Below are 21,548 nucleotides of genomic sequence, written 5' to 3' on the forward strand. Positions count from 1 at the left end.
ATAAACCTTTCAAATAATATTGATCAAATGTATTGTTATTCCCTGGACAATGCAGTCCTCCTATTAAAAGAACAAGAAGGGAACATATATACTCGTTATTGTAAAAATAAATTATTCACTTCAAATAGAAGTAATATCTATTTCCCCCAATGAATCGACCGATCCAAACAACTCCTTGCCAAATAAATTGAAAACAATATTGTGCTACACAAATGTATTCATACCTATATTTCGACCCAACCTTTGAGAGAAGCATAAATCGGTAGAACATAAAACACAAATTGTAAACTGGTTCGGGCAGCAAGCTTGGCGCTTTGTGACCATATCCGGTTAAAGGTGCGCATGCGTAACGTCCTTAATTATGGAATGTAAGTAAACATGGAAACATGGAAACATGTATCTTTGCTAGGGGCGATAAAGCATAAACTGCTTATATAATATTAATTTTGGTCCAAACTATTTGACTTCACTATTTAACAACTGACAAACGATTCGACACTGAGAATCAATGAATGCCATGTTCAGTGTCATCCAATCACAGCCTACAAGAACTTGGCCAATGCCTGCTTTTGTGCATGTAGACCTTGGACCAGTCAATGGTCATCCTTTCTAACTCATTCACACTTTTCCCAGCTGCATTGGAACAATCCCGAAAAGAGGAGTGACTATTTCGACCAATCAGGAATGAGGATCTTCTTCACCCCGGTCCTGCGAACTTATGATGCAGGTATCCTGACAACTGGTCAAGAGAACCTGCTGATCCCACCTGGAGAACCTAGTGTGAAGACCCTTGCCAGAATCCCCGGCGCATGTACCAACCGTTCCTTCACAGAGACAATCTATGTAACAGCAACCCTGAACCACATGCATTACCTGGGTATGTGCTGTTATAATAATGATAATAGTAATGCTGATAATAATAATGCTTCAGATAAGGATGAAAATAACATCACCAATAGTAATATAAACAATGATGATGATAAGGAAGAGAATTTATGGATGTCGACTTCTATATAATGAGGAACACAACGTTTCGGAGTATACATGTATGCTTACTCCTTTATCATCCTAATGAAGGAGTAGTATAGACTACGAAACGTTGTGTTCCTCATAATAAAGAAGGTGACATCCGTAAATTCCTTATGTGTATCACTTCTAAATGCCTTTCGAAGACTTGATAATGATAATAGTAATAACAGTGATAAGAACGATGATGATCATAAACATAACGTTATCAGCAACAAACACAATATTATTATAGTATCATAATAGTGGTGCGTACTTTACCACAAAATATTACAAAGGTCGCATCATTATCTCTGGGGATCACTGAAGTAGTTCAAATGTTATGTTGAAAAGTAAAGTAAACAAATATGCAGAATAAACTCGATCTTCCCGATAACTCTCTTCACAGCTGAATATATTCGGCTACACCGATACCGAATCACTAATCCCCTCGCTATAACCAAAGACTTCACGCTTGTTTTGGCATTGTGTCGTGGTATCAGGCTCATTTTCAAATTTTGATTTATAAATCTCGAATCTACGTTTTAATCCTCCATATTGAAAAACAACCCACTGGGTTTATCTTCTAAATATTTGTTTGTAATTTGTTGTCGATGAACATATTTTGTAGTATTTTCAGAAACTACTAATAAATATTTGTGATGTATGTCATTATGTATGCACCTCCATAATGGGCAAGTGTGATGGCCCAGTCGTTTAAAGTGCCGCAATTCGCTGTGCAGAGTTGCGTACCTTTGGCGTGCAAGGAGCCTATGATCGTGGGTTCGAGTCCCAGTTCGAGCAGATTATGTTTCTAGGTTTATCAGCACCATACCCATGCTCGTGAGGTTTACGAAAGTGGCAAACGTCTGAGACCTGCTTCACTTGGGACTTTCCCTCCACATCAGGCGAACATATATAACTGTTACATCTGATACACTGTTCAAAATGGCTTTAAAGCCAACTCACTCATTTATGTGCTAATTTGTAAATCATCAGGAATCTCCCAATCTTTGGAGCTGTACAGGAATGGCGTCAAAGTCCGAGATGTTGCAAGTGACCCTAAATATAACTATGACAACCCACTATTTCACAAGTAAGTGATCACACGTATGACTAGTAATTTAACTCTTTCAGATAATTTGTATAAAAACTTAACACAGTGAAATGAAACCTCCTTAATGCAGACTGTACAGTGCCAATTTATTCGTCCGGTTTAACAGTTATCCGGAATAACGAGTCTTCGTTTCAGAGGAAGTTTCCCCTTTAACGTGCAAGTTAAGGCCCCATATACGTAACGTTCACCGGACCATATGGCTGCTGTTGGTCTCAGTTACATCAGTAAAATAGAAGAGAAATGTTTGTTTCGGGCTTTTTTCACAGTATCTGTTACTTTTCCTTTAGCAAACATAATTTATATTTAGTGTATACTTATAACTGATATATCAGGGTAGTCCTAAGATGTTGTAATTGTAAGTACGGAGCTGTGCTCATGGGTTTCACTAATGTGAACTTACTAGCCGTGGTATAACTTACTACTGTTGAACCAAACTCATGCCTGTTGTCAATGGATATACTTCACAAGGCGATTATATTCTGGTATCTTTAGAAAAATGTGTAAAAACATAACAAGAAATCCTATCTGATATGATGTGGATCCGATATCCCAACTGACTCTAAATTAAGGCGTCGACCATAAACGTAAGTCGCTGTTGGGGATAAAACTAATAGCACACATGGACGTAAATACCAAACACTGCTTTCGCGAACACCCCGTGAACACCACTGATTTTCGGTGATCCAGTCATACAATTTTCACCACCATGTCATCACAATATAAATGATATTGTTGATTGTAAATGTTTTATGCACAGATTCAGTGACCCCATTGAGATCCGACCTGGTGACGAGCTGAGGACGCATTGTGAGTTCGCATCCTCCAAGAAGTCTACGACAACATTTTTCGGTGCTGCGACGTCCGACGAGATGTGCTACAGTTTCATCACCTACTACCCTCAACAGAACTCCAACAGACCATTCCTCACCAACTTCAAGAGTATTCCGTACTGCATGCTTGACATTGAGGACACGTACGAAGGATGTGCTTGGAGGACGATTTTCACCGACCCCGAATTATTGCAGCTGTATGGCCTTGTGGACACCAATTGCAACTTGTTTGAGAAGTGTTCGCCGGCATGTTACAACGCCATTCAGGCAACAAAGCAGCACAAATGTTTTCAGGGCGATATATGGAAATATAACATCTATAAACTGTTAAGATACAAGAACACGGTCACGTTTCTCATGAAGTTACGGTCGTGTGAGTGTGAAGACGTTGCACCCTCCTCAGCACCCCCTACAGCCCCCGACGCGGTCTCCAAGCCTGACAACAGCACCTGTGACTGGGCAGGCTTATATGTTCAATCGGTTGGAAACCCACTCGACACGATCTTCATCAACGTCACCGGCAGTTGTGCTGCTAGTGGCGACTGTCTCCAGGAGTGCGTGCCTGCTGTCAGGGCTGCGAGGGAACATCCGTGCTTCCAGGGAGCGGAGTGGGAACACGGACGGCGCTACCTCTATGAAAGATCAAACTCCAAGACTCTGGAGTTTCTCTTGGACTTTGAATCCTGTAATTGCGAGTTGGGGATCGCTGCTACACCTACTACTGAACCTGCCACTACACCTACTACTGAACCTGCTACTTCACCTACTACTGGACCTGCTACTTCACCAGCTACTGAACCTGCTACTACACCTACTACCGAACCTCCTACTACACCTACTACTGAATCTGACACTGAACCTACAACGGGTGCATTTTCATTTCAGTATAGTTATCATCACTTTGTTCTGATAACAATCATTTCCATCTTCAGTGTTCTTGCTTAGTGAAGAGATACGATAAACTCGATATACCTGTAATGAGATCCAGTGACTAAGCAAATGAGGTTATCTATTCAGATCTCTTTTCGATGGCATGCCTTCTATTTCCTATTTCACGACATTCTCATAATGCTGGTTGTTTACGTAAACAAGCTTAGCTTCACATAAACTGTGTAATACACATAATGACGTGCACACATCGTGTTTTATATATTACTATAACGTTGTAACCACCCGCTTGTCAACTGCTGTTGTTACTGTAACTTCTTCCTCCTACCCCTACAACTACTGCTACTGTTACAACAACAACTACTACTACTACTACTACTACTGCTGCTGCTGTTGTTACTACATATTCTACTCCAACTGCTACTGTTACTACAACTTCTACACTTCTTCCTTTCACCCCTACAACTACTATTGCTACAACTACTCCTACTGCTACTGTTACTACAACTTCTACTCCAAGCACTACTACTAGGTTTTACTCCTCTTTCTCGTCCTATTACTACTAAGTCTACTATTTCTGCGACCACAGCATCTCCTACTACTACGGCTACAATAACTACTGCTACCTCTACTATTATATTTTGTAATAAACATAATGACTTACATGTATGGTGTTTTCGTAATTACTATGACGTTGCCACTACCTACTTGTGTTTGAGATTCGCCACACTCGTGATTTGCTTGTCCTCGACGGGCCAAGGGACGTAACTCCGTACATTATGCATGCTGACAGTCATGATCAGTGACCGAACTAAATGAGATGTCACCATGACACTGGTCATGCAGCTGGAACATTGCTGAGTGCGGTGTCAAAAACACAAAAAAACACTGGAACATGTGCTGCAAGTCATGAAAAGGAATTGAAAAAAACATGAGGTGAGTATGTTTCGTATATACTCAGAAATATCTTAAACGTTCCCAAATTCGAAGAGGTCTTATATTCTAGTTATAGTTGTATGATAATAATGAACGAATTTGGAACACATTACAACCGGTGATAAAGTATAACAGTAGATGTTGTGACCGCCAACGATTTTGAAGGACGATAGGGATAGATTGGAAATTTCAAAGTTGACGTTTTTGGATGAGTAGTGCGTAATACCGCCACGATGTGTCAAACATTTCATTCACCCGACGAGCCATACTGCATTTGAATCTCCCAATGACGATTTAAGGGCGTCTGTCCCACTCTTTCTGCAGTGCCTGGTCAAGATGACCCGACGTGGTCGGCGGCCAGTGACGTTAAGGCATACGTATCCCTATCATGGCCAATACAAGTTCAACGGGGAAAAGGTCTCGGCTGATTGCGGACCATGGCATTCTATGGATGTTGTGATGATGGGGGTGAACATTGACGTTACGTTCACGGTGAGCACTGAGAGACAAAACGTCGACCAACACGCCAAGGGGCAACACAGGGTGTCAGTATGTTGTCCCAATGGTACTGTCCAGTAATGTAATGTGAAATGGTAAACATCTAAAACCTGCATCACTTCGGTCTTTCCTCCCACATGAAACTGACACGCTGTGATGCAACTGGACTAATCTTAAAAGCCGCGTTAACTCATTGACTCTTTTTATGATCTCCTCACCTCACCTAGTCCGCCATTAATAGGCCTCAGCATGTTTCTACAGAGAACTGTGTTGCTCTACATAGACCTTTACCCATCCCATCAATATCAACTAATCACATCAATATCAGCTAAAGGTTCTTTAATCGGGGTTACACTATTCAAGGTCTTGATCAAGCATTCAAAAAGACATGTAGAGCAATATTTCCATTTTTTCTTTATTAACTAAACGTATCGTCATGGAAACATACATCGTCATAAGCGCGTATAATATTGCGAAATGTACCAACGCCTCGTCACCACAAAAAGCCCTTTGTGTTTACCTCTTTGTACAGAGAGAGCGGTCACGTTGTATCACGAGCAGCGTGACAAAGTACGTATACATCCTGAAAGCATTTGATCATCACAACCGGTCGAGGTGCATCACCTGCAGTACTACCTTTGATCATCACAACCGGTCGAGGTGCATCGCCTGCAGCATGTTGGGCGTCGCTGTCATTTCGTCCAGGTAGGTTCCGATTGATATGTGTAACCTTTATTGTTTTACTGTAAAGTAAAAAGGGTAACTAGGTTAAACTTGTACACTGATAGTGACAGTGGACCACCACGACCTGACTGTTTACTGTCTGGGTGCATTGTGTGAATATACATGTACCTCCGCAGGTTCACGAAGCACATGTGCCAGTCACGGCTGATTAATAATCAGCCTCTATTAAACACACCTCTATTGGAGCTCTATGAGGACTATACGACATCTTTTAAGCCTTTCGGGGCCCGTGTTCGACGTGGTCTTAAGCAGTCGTCTCCTTGTCATCAGCTGCCTAGCGGGTCGCCACACTCTGCCAGTAACATTGTGCAAGAGGATGTGGAAGATTAGTAGGAGTATGTCGACAGCGGCGATAAACAAACGCATATGACGGTCTTAAACTTCCACAGTGCGGTAAGGTCGCAAGTCAACTGATTCACATTCTTCTCGATCGTTGGTACTGTTATATAGTAACACCATCACGAATATAGATCAGCCTATGTTCGTTTAGGAGGCGACTAAATGGATTGGGTGGACAGGACCGGGGAATTGGTTGATTGAATGTCATCGTATCATTTCGTTGGATTGATAGTCAAAATGTGAATCACTGAATTGTCAGGTCTAGACGAGATTATTTAACGTAAAAATCTTTCTTCAGTTACATTTTACTCGATTAATTTTGCAATATGAATGGGTATACTAGTACAGTAAGTGAGGCGAGGTGAAATGGGGTTTAACGTCGCGTCCAAGATTATAGCACTTATATAGCGACGTGCATGTACGTGTGTGTGTGATGCCGATTTATAGTGCTAGCTCACTGAAATACCATGCCGCAGTTTAACATGAATACCCCACTCAGACACAGTATACTGACTCCGAGCCGACCTGTCCTTGTTTTAGCCCCTTAATGCCGAGCGCCAGACACAGGGTAACAACAAGTACCATATTTTAACGTCTTTTGGTATGACGCGGCCGGGGAGCGAACCACCCGGACCTTCCGCTCTCCGGGCGGACGCTCTAGAACTAGACCACAGGCGGTTACTAGTACAATAACCGATAATGATATAAAATATCTTCACGGTCTTGTTCTATGGCCGATTTTCACAGTGTACGTTATGTCACTCGGAATGTTACTTCTGTAGAATGTTTAGTATTCGTTGTTCCCAACCGTCTCGTTGTAATCTTATTCAACAGTCTGATGTCATACAACAGTTTAAAACATGCACACTGTATATTATAGAGCACAGGGAAGGTAGGTTTGTCATGGTGAGTTGTTGGAGAATGTTGTCAGCCAGATCATCATCTATATACTATATACATGTATAGTGGGGCCTTTGTTCGACGTGGTCTTAAGCGGTCGTTTCCTTGTCATCAGCTGCCTAGCGGGTCGCCACACTCTGCCAGTTTCGTAACATTGTGCAAGAGGGTGTGGAAGACAACAGTTTAACACATACACACTGTATACATGGACAACACGAGGAAGGTAGGTTCGTTATGGTGAGAAGTTGGAGAATGTTGCCAGCCAATATACTATTTACAGTCAGTTCAAATCGTCAGCTTACAAAATTATCAGATTGGGAGCAATGTTGTACAAATGTGAGATATTTGATATGGAGCAACTTTCAAACGGCAGAGATGGAATGTTAAGATCACCCCATATTTCTCCAACAAATCTATTTAAAATCGTTGTTTGAAATATGTACAACTGTCGTTTCTAATTACACATTATTTCACCACTACATTGGACCTAAATTGTCTACAAAACCGAAAACACATGATCGTAAACACAAAGTCATCTCCCGTTGTTACAGTTTCCTATGTACTTTATAATAAAATCCTCAACATGCTCAATATAATTTCCCAAAAGAAATTGTGTGCATGAATGTCCAATGATAGTGAAAACATTAATGTGTCCGAAAGCTGGAAACAAAACTATCACCGTCAGTGAGTGAGTGAGTAATATTGCTTAAAGCCGCATCAGCAGTATTGCAGCTATTCGCGGCTACACTGTCAGTTACAGAATTAATCACAATCCATGAGGCAATTTTACACACGGCTAGAATATTCATTAAAATAAAATTCTCACAGACCAATTTGTAGCATTCGGATAAAATGATACTGTCCGATGTTTTTTGTTGTTGTTTTTTTATACGATACCATATTCGCTACTTTAATTTATTGATTTTCATCCGCTCCCGCCTGACAACAAAACATCTTGCCTTACATTATTCTAATGCTCTCAAATTCCTAGAAATAGAAGAATTGTTAATATGACTGTTCAAACTTTCTTTACCTGATAAAATACTCCGTACACGTAGCCCTACTGAACACACATGATGCATGTGAATCGCACCCGTCGACAGTAATTGTACACATATGCCTAAAGTAGGTCGATAAGAACAAAATAAAACGTTTAATTTAAATGTCTCCTGTCTCCCATGTTTTTAAAAAATCAATCAAACTGTAACTATTAATTTATTGCGGCCTTAACATCCAAATGACAGGCATACTTACACTGGAAAAGTACCCCCAATATCCAGCCGTGGGGACCGGCATGGCTCTGAATAAGTGAGTGAGTTTGGCTTAACACTGTTTTCAACAGTATTTATATTTCAGGTATATCCCGGCTTGTAGGTTTAAAGGGGCACTAATCTTCATCTCGGCTGTCTAACACTGCCAGCTGGGGCTCACTATCTGCCGATTTGCTTGCTGACGCAACTGAGCGTGACAAGAGACTGGACTACCGTGTTCAAGAACACTGATTGGTTACCTGTAATCTCTGAATCTCAGACACATGTTAATTAATTTCGTCAGCCTTAACAAACGGACAAAGAGAACAATGGAAGCTCATCGGATGTCGTTATTTGGAAATACCCCAGATGGTTATAAACTGAGGGCCAAAAGAAACGTTACCAACATTAACTGATTTGCCACTTTAAAACAAAGATGCCAACCTGTTTAAAAACAGTCACATTTCACGAATCCGGCCTCATGTTCTCTGTCGTTCTTTACACGTGCTTTACGGATTTTGGGAAATATTGGTGTTTTTCAGCATTTTTTATAAACATTCTTTTCCAAATTATCGTGCAATCCCGGGTATAAATTACGCACGGATCTGTTCCCTATCAATGGCTGCAATGATTAACACCAACGAACATGCCAAGGCTGACCGCTGTCCAGAGGGAGAGAGCCATGGGTATGCTGCAGATGGGAGCGACACAGAGAGCGGTTGCCATTAACATGAACTGCTCCAAGATGACCATTACCAGACTGGTCGCACGTCTCCGACAGACTGGCAGAACCGCAGACAGACCATGGAGTTGCAGACCAAAGGTCACGACCCCGAGGGATGACCGCTTTTGAAGGGGTACTTCATCCGAGGAACAGATTTCTTACTGTGACGTCATCAGCTGCCAACAGCTTAGGACATCCGGTCAGCAGACAAACAGTGACCAGACGACTACGACATTATGGTCTCCGGCCTATCGCCCTTTCAAAGGCATGACCTTGACCCGTCAACATCGACGTGCCAGATTGACGTGATGCAGGCAAACTCAGCGATGTCAACAAAGGGACTGGCGGCGAGTGCTGTTTAGTGACGAGAGCAGCTTCCAGCTCTTCAAACCTGATGGGCAGACGCGAGTTTATCGACGACGTGGTGAACGTACGGCTTCTTGTTGTGTCCAGGAGGTTGAACCTTACGGGGGCGGAAGTGTGATGGTCTGGGGCGGCATTTGCGGGTACGAGAAGACGGAACTTCTGATCATCGAAGGCAATCAGACAGCACAACGCTACACTGACAATATCTTACGGCCAGTGGTTCTTCCTTTCATCCAGCGTCAACAACGGACGGTGTTCCAACAAGATAACGCCACACCCCATAAAGCCCGTATTACTAGAGACTTCCTCAACGCCAACAACGTGACTGTCCTGCCGTGGCCAGCTCGATCACCAGATCTGTCACCCACAGAACATCTCTGGGACCAGCTGGGGCGTCGTCTTCGGAAACGTCAACATCCTCCCTTCACGAGACAAGCGTTGATCGTTGCCCTCCGTGAGGAATGGAATAGGATACCTGAGGTCGACGTGAGGACGCTTGTCTGCTCAGTTCGACGCCGCATTCGAAGATGCATTGCCGCTCACGGAGGTCATATCCCGTATTGAACGGTCTGGTTTTAACCAGTGTTGTTGATCGAATACTGGACGAATGACCCATTGTCAAGAAATGTCACTGTTGGAGGTCAAGGACTTTGTTGTTGAATTAGTAATGTTACGGTTCTGAATGATGAATTTCTACAATACAATTGTGATTGCTGCTTCAATTTGTGTTGGTCATATATTATCCTTGAAATATCGTTGGTAACGTTTCTTTTGGCCGTCAGTTTATTTTTATAGTTTAAAAAATGGTATCCCAGCAGTGAAAGCATTTTCGGATTTTGGATTGCGCGGATAATACGATTGCTTTCTCTTGTTATAATCCACGTTTTCTGGCATAACCCTACACCTGTGTCTTTGCTCAGTTAATGAACCTATTACAGGTATAGTTAGTTGTAGCTCTTCTCAGATTACCTGACAAAGGTTCCCATCTGGCATGTCTTGTGTCTGGGGTAATTATTTCAACTGAATCCAGGTTTGAAGTGAGGTGAAATGTATGTTATGTAATATCAGCCCAGCAAGAGGAGTGATCAGTTTATTTACTTTTTTGTAAACGGATCATTCCTCACCATCAAAAGTTCCACAAAAAATACGTTCATTGATAAATCACTGTTTTCTTGCACAGTTGATTTGTAAGTGTTTACATGTGTAGGTTTACTAAAGCAGACGGAATACACTCATATCATGGCGTGAAGTGCCTATGTAAAAACAACATATTTTTAAAGCACCATGGACATCATGAACATAATCATCTTCCCGAGGCAAGTGAGTTAACTGACTATAAAAGTCCAGTTTCCACCCTTGCCGAACTAGGCTGGTATTATGAAGTTACATTTTGGCTGGACTAACGAGTCTATGCATAGTCCAGCCAAAATCGCGCACCGAAATCGAAATCCGGTTTGTAAAGTTTCATGCAGATTTCGGGAGACTGTATGATTTGCAAAGCATGTGCACCGCTAACTCGTTGTCAACAGATATTTTCTAAATCTTTTCATGTTTTTAATCAAGGTGCTCACGAGATTTGATGCACTTCGCGATGTAAGACTCGTTTTATCACAATATAGATCTTGATTATCGATCAGATCGTCTTGACTAGGCGCAACCGTTTTGTTTGAAGCAAATGCAAGTGATACGAGAGGTTGAATCTGATTGGTCAATAGGAGAGGCATAGAAAGGACATAACTCGTAATAGCAACTGGTGGCGCTACGATCGAGCCCAGGAATTCCAGCCTAGTTCGGCAAGGGTGGAAACTGGACTTTTAATGTCAGTTAACTCCCTTGCCTCGGGAAGATGGAACATAACTGTCACACGTGCTATCTCAGCTGACCGATGAGACTTGATACCTTTGTGAAACATCTGAAACAAACTTAGTGATTAGAGAAACGAACACGGGTTATAATATCCAGAAACGCTATATGTATATATTCTAAAACATTTGAATGTAACAGAGCCATGTGAAGTCGAATAAGTTTATTTGTACAGCTGCAGACGTATGGGATATTGTTCCTATATGTGAATGTTCACGGATTCCTCGAACAAGGAACTTCTTTGAGTGGCATTTGGAAGTTGGAGTGATAAAGTAAGACGAGTTCTATGGATGAACAACTTCTTTATTACAATTGGTGCGACGTTTCGGTGTAGATCCTAACACCTTTATCAAGCAAGTGATGGAAAGGGCTAAACAACATAGGTATATATACACTTATTGACATCTAAGTTGTTACAGTGACTAGTTGATGGGCACAGAGAGGTGATTAAGCTAATTGGAAGCCAGTGGATGACTGATTAGCTTAATCACCTCTCTGTGCCCATCAACTAGTCACTGTAACAACTTAGATGTCAATAAGTGTATATATACCTATGTTGTTTAGCCCTATCCATCACTTGCTTGATAAAGGTGTTAGGATCTACACCGACACGTCGCACCAATTGTAATAAAGAAGTTGTTCATCCATAGAACTCGTCTTACTTTCGAACAAGGAAGTTGCCCAAATGTATACACAAAACTTCGGTGGGTCGTTATTATGATATTTGCATTTTGTTTTCATTCATTTGCTGTTGCATTGGATAGAATCATTATTGTTCCTCTTGTACCTGTAGGCGTGTATACATGTATGTTACACTCAATGTGTAAAATGGGATTCACTCAGGCAATTTATACAATGTCTAAATATATCAGTAATATAGAAATTGACTGAATCCAACTCCAGATTGACTAACAATTTTTAAGAGGCTCAATGGGGCTTAAAAATAGACTATTTATCCTAGTATTAGAGTGAGTGAGTGTGTTTGATTTTACCCCGCTTTTAGCACTATTTCACCAATAACCACTAGGCTACCCGACCGCCCTGCTAGTATTAGAAGCCAAAACTATAGAAACGTACTTTGAATTTCGTTTTCTTTAATTTAATCCTATCATTTTCAGTCACTGGGTGATGAAATTAAAACATAAAAATGTTTGGAATTCGTAAAAACAATAACATAAATTGACCGATTTTCAGTCAATTTGTGAAATAACTGAATATTTTAGGCGTTGCAAAAATTGCCTTCGTGAAACTTTATACATTTTGGCTAAACAATATACCCACAATGAAATACTATTAATAAAAGCGATACATACGCCTACGAATGGCGCAGCACAGGTCGCGAACTAGTCTAGATTTCTGCTATATCATCCGGATACTCACGGGGGGGAAACAATAACAAAGACAACATCCAGTCTCGGGGCATTACTGTAGATAAGTGCCCCTTTAACACTGCAAACACGAAAACGTCGTTTTCTTCCGTATATGGTCATTGGACGGAAAAACGACGTTATTTGGACGCTTTCAAACCTTCGTTTTTCCGTCCAAATAACGCCGTTATTTGACATCGGAATTTACTGGGAGAGAACGATATCATCATGCTCCTCCCTTTCTTGATTGGCATTGTCAATCAGCAACAGCGTCTACCGGTATTCCTACTTCTCAGATTTCATTGGTCAGTTCTCGCGTGTTAGATTACAGGCCCGAGTTTGACGCTGTACTCGAAGCGCTTAGAGGAAGTACTGAAATCAATCGTTCTACGCATGCGGATTGCTTAATGCCTTGTCCAAATTTTCCGTTCTGTGCATGCGCGATTTCGCGTATTGTTTCCACTATATGTCACCACTATTTGACAGTGATTCATAAACACGGTCTCGTGATGAGTTCGGAATCGTACAATGTCGCTTTAATTTATGGCACGTACTTGATCGGCGCGTATTTCCCATTAACAAATACAATGATAACGGTAATAATTTTAGTCAAAATAATTAGGAAAGCGCAAGGCTCAGGAACGTTTGAGTATAGGAAAAGGATTTATACTTTCGAAAGTTATATAATCGTCAAATGCGCAAAAGAATATCAACCGGCTTTTAAAACTTATTTTTGTAGAAGGTGATCTTGGTGGTTATTGCCAGATAGTATATGCATATACATTTTCCCGATATTGCTTATTTTAATGTTTATTAACAGTTTTAAGGTTTGTCCGCCTAACTGACGGGATTCCACTTTCTCATTTGTACATGACACTTAAACAGTGTTCTGTTACCGTAAACAGATTAATTTCAAATTCCAAAGTGGTGGTATCTATTCAGACTTATGCTTAATCTCTAAAACTGTATAGTTTTGAAAGAAACAAGTAACTGCATTTCAATTGAAAAGGAGCCCCAGTTATATGGGAGATTCCGAGATGAACCACTCTATGGATATCTAAGCTGCCACCCAAACCGACGCAAACGGGACCCGATAGCTAATTGTATGCTATATAGTCACATGGAAGTGCACTAGAATTATACATTGTATTCCGGACGATTGTGTTCTTTCATCTACTTTTAAATGTTGCCTATACACTAATCTGGACGTACTACTCATTGTTCTATTTATGTCATCCTATTATTTATTTATATCAGATATACATTAACGCATGTTACCATTCTAAAGTCATACTCTCATATAACCTTATATTGTTCATAGTATCAAAGTTTATTCAACATCGAGAACAGCAATTTAAACTACTGAAACACCCAAACACAAGGCTGTTATCAAGCGCTGGTGCAGACGTGATGCATCGTAAAAAACTGTATCGTGATGTCTTCAGAAATACAATTTCTTGCAACATTTATACTACGAGATAGTATGGCTAACGCTTACTCACCGGCGGAACGTAGACAATATCGCTAATATAGATATCACGTATTTGAATGTTTATACTAAAGACAACACTCATTATTTTTGCAGTGACGATGTAACACTTATACACGTTTATTGGTGACTTTCATCAGTTTTGCTATTAATTCTAATAACTTTGTTTTCACATATACAAGTAGCAATACCCGACTAGCCTGTCAAACATACTTATGGAGCAGTTTTCAATCTTGTACTGACTTACTCTGGTGTCATGAGGGGTGGTTATTGGCTTGGGTGTTATACCCCGTTTTTCTGGTAATCCTATTATTACTTCATTGTTATCTAATGACACCCTGTTCTCTGGATCACGGCTCCGTGACTATCCATAACAATTAAGATGAACATTCAGATCAAGTACATGAATGAGTTTGTTTTGAAGCCACAGTCAATCAAAGACCAATGCTGCGCGGTTTGATTACACACTTCTACCAGGTCGAACATCGTGGATCTTTTACTACCTAAAGAGAATCATAGTTCATAATGCTAATCCATCTATTGCCTACGAAAACCCCACGTTCTCACCCCACGTTTCTGAAAGAATCTTGATTTATTCCTCTTTCTTCGTCCAGTTTCTGTCCACTTTGAATGGAAGTCATCACAAATATCTTGCTGAATATTTTCTTGAGGAATCCATGAAGAAGGATGCCCAACCCATTTTACCTTGTATTCCTTCTTACCTTTGTTCCACCTAAATTTCAGAATTCTTTCGATTGGGTAGAATGGAGATGGATCAGTAGTTGGATTTGTTGGTCCCACTGGATGCTGATTAACTGGATCTTTATCCTGTGGACCTGGGTTTGCAAACGTTTCTGGTGGAACTTTTGGGTGCTCGGGGTCCAGATGTGCAGGTTTGGGGCTGACCAATGAACGTGGGTGTGCAGAAGGGTCCAGAGGAGCATTCGGGGGCTCAGGGTCTGGGTCTGCTCGATGAGAGGATGGTGTCATGTGGGGTTGAGCAGAAGTGTCCGGAGGAGCATTATGGGGCTCAGTGTCCGGGTCTGCTTGATGAGAGGAGGGTGTTGTGTGGGGTCGAGCAGAAGGGTCCGGAGGAGCATTATGGGGCTCAGGGTCCGGGTCTGCTTGATTGAGGATGTGATGATCATCGGCCTGCCTTTGGGTTATCTGGTTGGTGACATCATCTGCTGTAGTGCCATGAAAATCAGGATGGTTTTCCATGTTGGGCCTGAGAGTGTATGGCTTCAGACGATTTGCATGAACATAGGATTTGTATTCCTTTTGGGTCTGACAGTCACGTACCTTGTAGGTGTGGTTGAGGCCAATGTTGGAGATATACCAAGGACCAGTCCATTTCTTGGTGAGTTTTGGGCTGCATCCTTTCTGAATTTTTTGGTTGTTCATCAAGACGGTGTCTCCAACTTGGAACTTGGGAAGAGCTGCTTTCTGGTCATGATGAGCTTTGGACTTCTCTTGAGATACGGCAATGTTTTCCCTTGCAATTTCTTGGGCAACATTGGGAAAGGCTTCTGTCCATTTGCTAAAGGAATCTATGGCGAGCAGAACATACTTGTTTCCTCGTTGAGTCTTGGGGAGAGGGCCAAGGATATCAACATGCAATCTCTCAAAACTGATTTCTGTTCCCATTGGTACCATGGGTGCACGCTTTGCATGAAAAGAACCCTTGGAAACCTGACATTCATGACAAGATTGGATGTAGGTGTCAATTCGCTGATACATACCTGGCCAATAATACTTTTGTAGAAATGAATTCCTGGTAGCATCTTGGCCAAAGTGACATCCTCCTACCTTTGAGTCATGGTAAGACTTCAGAACTTCCAAACGATCAGATTTAGGTAGGGCTAATTGTCTTTTGATGACATGTCTGTTGGGTTTGGAACCACGGTGCTTTTGTTGATAGAAATGGTATAAAGTACCATTAAGAAGTTCATATTCCATTGAGGTCCTAGGTTTCTGATTTGAGTTTCTGTATACTCACCCGGGATTTCTCCTTTTTCCTTATATGCAAAGATGTGCTTGAAATCTGGACAGCTTCTTTGCCTTGCACCAATATCAGTCTCTGTGGTGTCATCTTGGATGCTGGTGGTGGCTACTGCTGGAAGGTCCTTGGTGTAGTGGAATGTGACAGAGATGTGCTTTTGGGTGGCTGTGGACAGCTGGGAGTTGTCTGGAGTTTCAGCATCTTGTGGATTATCTGTTTGCCAGGCAGGGTTGGAATATGATGCCATGGCAACAGACTTGAAGGATGGGATGTCTTCAGTATCTGGTAGATGCTTTGTTTCTGGATATGATCTTCTTGAGAGTGCATCAGCATTCTCGTTCTTCTTTCCTGGACGGTGCTCAATGTGAAAATCATATTGCTGAAGCTTTATAGACCATCTGGCGAGTCTACCTATGGCATTGTGCTTGAAAGACTGGATATAAGTAAGGGCTTTGTGATCAGTGTAGACTTTGAAGTGCTGGCTAGACAAGTAAACATGAAATGTTCTTATGCCTTCCAAGACAGCAAGCCCTTCTTGCTCGGTTATAGACCATTTCCTTTCAAAAGGATGAAGCGATCTGCCTCCACTGGTGCAGAAATGAGGGCAGATTTTAAGGACTCAAATGCTTTTTGACAAGATTCAGACCACACAAAGGTTGCATCTTTTTGCAATAATTTATTCAAAGGGGTAGCAATTTTTGAAAAGTTTTTGACAAATTTGCGATAGCAACTTGCAAGTCCTAAAAATTGTCTAATGTTTTGCTGAGTTTGAGGCTGAGGAAAAGAAGAAACAGCATTTACCTTTTCTGGATCTATCTGGATGCCTTTTCGAGTGAAAATGTGACCAAGGTAGGTTACTTTTCTGGCAGCAAATCTGCATTCGCTGGGTTTGAGGCTGAGGCCGGCAAGACGTAACTTACTGAAGAAACACCTTAAATGAGCTAAATGTTCCTCAAAGGATTTGCTGAACAGGATTATGTCATCGACATATACCAGCAGATACCTCCAATTGATTTCTCTCAGTGCTTTTGAAATAGTAGATTGGAAAGCCATAGGGGCATTCTTTAGTCCGAAGGGTAGCCGATTCCATTGATATGCACCATCTTGACAAATGAAAGCAGATTTGTGTTTGGTAGATTTATCCAATGGAATCTGCCAGAAGCCACTAGCACAGTCGAGAACAGAGAAGTATTGTGCTTCTGCATTACTAACAGTATCAATGACGTCATCAAACCGTGGTAGAGGAAAGTACATACCTTTTGTAATGGCATTGAGCTTCCTGTAGTCCACAGCAAAGCGGTAGGAGCCATCTTTCTTACGGACCATGACAACGGGTGATCTCCATTCTGACTCATTGGGTTCAATAATACCAGCCTCAAGCATTTCTCGCACCTGCTTTGAACACTCTTCCCTTACTTGGTTAGACTGTCTATAAAATGGCATTCGCACAGGTTCTGCATCGCCAGTCTTAATTTCATGATAATGCAGATCTGTTTTTCAAAGTTCAGTCCAATCTTTTGCAAAGACAGAGCGTTGGGAGTGCAAGAAACACTCCAGCTGATTTTTCTGGTCTTCAGTAAGATCAGAATCAGAGAGATCAAATGAAATTTCAGACTTAGCACTGACTTTTGATGGTTGTATGTTAAAAACACCAGGTTGTTCTTTTTCGTGGTCCAAGGTCTGAATAAAGGATTCATCAACATCTGACAGGGTTCCTAGCACTTTTCGTCGGGGAATGTTGATTGGAGCTTCTGTGACATTCATTACACGCATAACAGAAGTCTTACCTGTTGTCTTTATGAGACATCTAGCACCATGTAAAAGGAGATTCTGTAACTGAGGAGCTGGTTCAAGAAGGTAGACGCCTGGAGACTGACGTCTTGAAATGCTGACAGGCAGATCACATTGGGTGTGAGGGGGTATGGAAATGGATTTAGATGATCTGGCTACACCAGCATTTGTCTCTACGAGGTTAACGTGAATGAGACCTTCATGAATAAGTACAGAACGAGTTGCCAAACAGACTGTGACTTTGTTAGCATTAAGAAAATCCAAACCTAGGATAAGTGAATGGTGCAAGTGAGAGAATACATGAAAGATGTGATCTATTGATAGATTTGAAATTTTAACTGGAAGTGAAATACAGCCTAGAACAGGATGGATCTCTCCTGCAACACCAATGATATTTTGATATTTTGATTTCTGAAGGTTTGCCAAAGAATAGCCTGCTTTTGAAAGGAATTTTTCAGAAATGCAAGAAATTTGCGCCCCTGTGTCAATGAGTCCATTGGTATTGGCTTTATGGATGGAGATATGGATGGTATTTTTGAGTAATGGAGCGACAATACAAATAGAGGGGGCAATAGAACTTTGATGACTTTGGCTTGATGGTTTTTCATTTTTGAGATGCTTAGTATTTGGGGCTGTAGAAGGTGGAGTAGCACTAATGTTTTTGCCAAAGTTGTGCCTGGCCTCCTTTGAAGGACCAGGCGCATTATCCTATTGATTTAACTGATTTTTGAAATGTCCACATACTGCAGCAAAATGACCGCGTATGCTACATTTGGTACAAAATTAATCATAAGATTTACAACTTCTACGAGTTGGACACGAACCTCCACATCCATGACAGATTATTTGCTGTCCTCTAAAGTTGTTCTGGGACTGTCTTTGTCGAGGTGTCCAATTCTGCCATCTGTTTTGCTGAGACATTATTTGGTCTGTGGATGGAACATCTGTTGCTGAGGTTGCTGGGGGTAGGACTGCTGGGGCTGCTGCCAGGACTGAGGTTGCTGCATAGGTCAATACTGGGGTTGCTGCTGGGTCCAAGGCTGGGGTTGCTGCTGGGTCCAAGGTTGGGGTTGCTGCTGGGTCCATGGCTGTGGTTGCTGCTGGGTCCAAGGTTGTGGCTGCAGTGGCTGGTGGAACGGGGTCTGAGACGCTAATCTGGACTGCTCATACCTCTGTTTCAGATCATAGACGTCTTCTATCAGAGTTTTGAGAGCCCTTGTTGTCAGTGATGATTCTGGTTCCACAGGAGTTGCTGCCACAACATTGGTGTTGCTACACTCAAACTGTTCTGCAAGTCTGCCGTACTCACGGAACTCTGTCAGGGTTCTAGGGTCTCTATTACCTACTGTGGCTTGAAGAGAGCTACGAAGTCCTGTCATAACTATTTGTAGCTGTAGGTATTCAGGAATGGTTTGGCCTACAATAGATTTCTGATACCTGTCTAGATAGTCATCTACAGATTCTACTGGTGACTGTTTGATAGATAAGGATGAATTGTTGAAGGTCTTTTTAACATATCTATCTTTAATAGCCTGTAATTGGGTATCAATAGAGGTTGACATAGAGAATGCCTTGCTATTGAACCATTCTTTAACTTTAGGGTCTAAAAGGGTTGGTAATTGCAATTTTTGCTGCTCATCAGTGAGTTTATATATCCTAAATGCATCTTTTACACGACCTTTAAATAGATCAACATTTTCAGAGCCAGTGAATTTGTCTATGACAGATGCTACACTTGCCGCCATTGTAAATGAAATATCAGGAACTTCTGGATCTTCTTCCTGGGGGTCTGTATTGGGTTGTTCCTTGTAAATTTGTTGATGTTGCAGCTGGTTCTGCTGAATATCTCGGAGCTGGTCTTCTTGTTGAACTTGCAGGTGGCTGTTAGGGGCCGGTTGGTCTTGGGAGACTTGACTGCGAAGTTCGTAGGGGAATATGGAAGGTGTAGCTCCTCTTGACTTGGCTGCACATATGGAGGTACCCGGATTCTCCACCAACTGAGAACGCGCGTGTGCTGTGCGATCTCACTTATATATAGGGGACCTTAGAACATAAAGTTGAGAATATAAATCACAGAGTTGATGGCGACAGTTCTAGTATTTATTCTTGAGCAGATGTGATACCAAAGGGGCATCTGCTTGGTTTTATATAGTTGAGAGGCCGAGGAGCTGGAACTGCGCCTTTACTGTTATTAGTCCAAAGTATGTAACGCCAATTTTGATTGGATAAGAATTTCTGACCTAAGGCTTGTAATGACTGACTGATTTCCCAAGTTTACTAATCTACTGTTTTGACATTAACAATAAGGGGATTACTTTCTAAAAACAAAGCATTTGGTATAATGTTTGCCTTGCGGTAATCCTTTGCCTAAGGGGGATAATTAGAGGTGACGGGTAGGTAGACACTGACAGTGATTGAGCTTCGCTCACTAGCAGACGTTGACAGTATAGAATTAAAATAGCAGGGGATTACGTTTGGACAATGGGCATGTTGATTTTGTGCCTATGGGTATGAATTTGGACGGCTTATTGTTTATGTAAGTAGGATGTAAAATGAAAAAGCCTGGATAACGTGTATCAACTAATATTAAGTTTATATAAAACATATGGAAAGTAAAATAATAAAATTGAAATAGAAGTAGAATAATAAAGGTAGCTAATTTTAAATGTACAAGAATTTGGATATACAGGTATATAAGATTGAGTTTGGAATATTTTATTATAATTTCAGCTGTAGTTTTGATAATTTGTATTTAAAATAAAGTAAGAAATTTTCAACGAATTGGGACAAATATGTACACGATAACAATATCACAGGCTTTTATGGATTGTGAACCGGCCTCGCGATATCTAATCCGCTGTCCTAGCATAGATATTAACATATCTTCGAGATCTGTCTGAATGAATGGCGTGACAACATTCAAGAAATACGTTAACGGTTATGTGAAATATTAGAATGATTCCACCACAGAAGCCAAATCTTAAAGTTGTTTGATTCTTCGGTAGCATTTTCAATAAATTTTGTTCACGAAAGGTTCCTGAATACATTAATCGAGATTACGCTATTCGCATGGATGACCTATTTCTGCATAGATATATCTAGATCGGTGACGCTAAACCGGTGACCCGTACCCAGATCCGGACATACCAGTGAAACAGGCACTCACTCACAATCTATCTATCTATCTATCTATCTATCTATCTATCTATCTATCTATCTATCTATCTATCTATCTATCTATCTATCTATCTATCTATCTATCTATCTATCTATCTATCTATCTATCTATCTATCTATCTATCTATCTATCTATCTATCAAACAATCAATCCAAATGGAAATCGAGTGACGGATTCTTGACTCATTGTAAGTCTTTGTACGCCATTGTATCGTTGCTAGTGGTATCAGTTACCGGTTTGGGCTAGACGAAGCATTGACAA

General features: G+C 41.2%; 2 protein-coding genes across 2 annotated transcripts in view; both read left to right on the forward strand.

Annotated features, from left to right (window-relative positions):
• Window positions 1–4,505, forward strand: part of LOC124152413 — a 20,141-nt gene extending 15,636 nt beyond the window's left edge. Inside the window, exons 7-9 of the mRNA XM_048389546.1 lie at window positions 634–877; window positions 2,005–2,101; window positions 2,880–4,505. Coding sequence (XP_048245503.1) covers window positions 634–877; window positions 2,005–2,101; window positions 2,880–3,897 — 1,359 coding nt within the window. The 3' untranslated portion in view covers window positions 3,898–4,505. The remainder of the gene's footprint in view (window positions 1–633; window positions 878–2,004; window positions 2,102–2,879) is intronic.
• A 1,430-nt stretch (window positions 4,506–5,935) lies between these two features.
• The window catches only part of LOC124152411, a 52,905-nt gene continuing 37,292 nt past the window's right edge, over window positions 5,936–21,548 (forward strand). Inside the window, exon 1 of the mRNA XM_048389178.1 lies at window positions 5,936–5,979. Coding sequence (XP_048245135.1) covers window positions 5,951–5,979 — 29 coding nt within the window. The 5' untranslated portion in view covers window positions 5,936–5,950. The remainder of the gene's footprint in view (window positions 5,980–21,548) is intronic.

This window comes from Haliotis rufescens, unplaced genomic scaffold (assembly GCF_023055435.1).
Source record: "Haliotis rufescens isolate VD_foot unplaced genomic scaffold, xgHalRufe1.0.p SCAF_8, whole genome shotgun sequence".
Classification (NCBI taxonomy): Eukaryota; Metazoa; Mollusca; class Gastropoda; order Lepetellida; family Haliotidae; genus Haliotis; species Haliotis rufescens.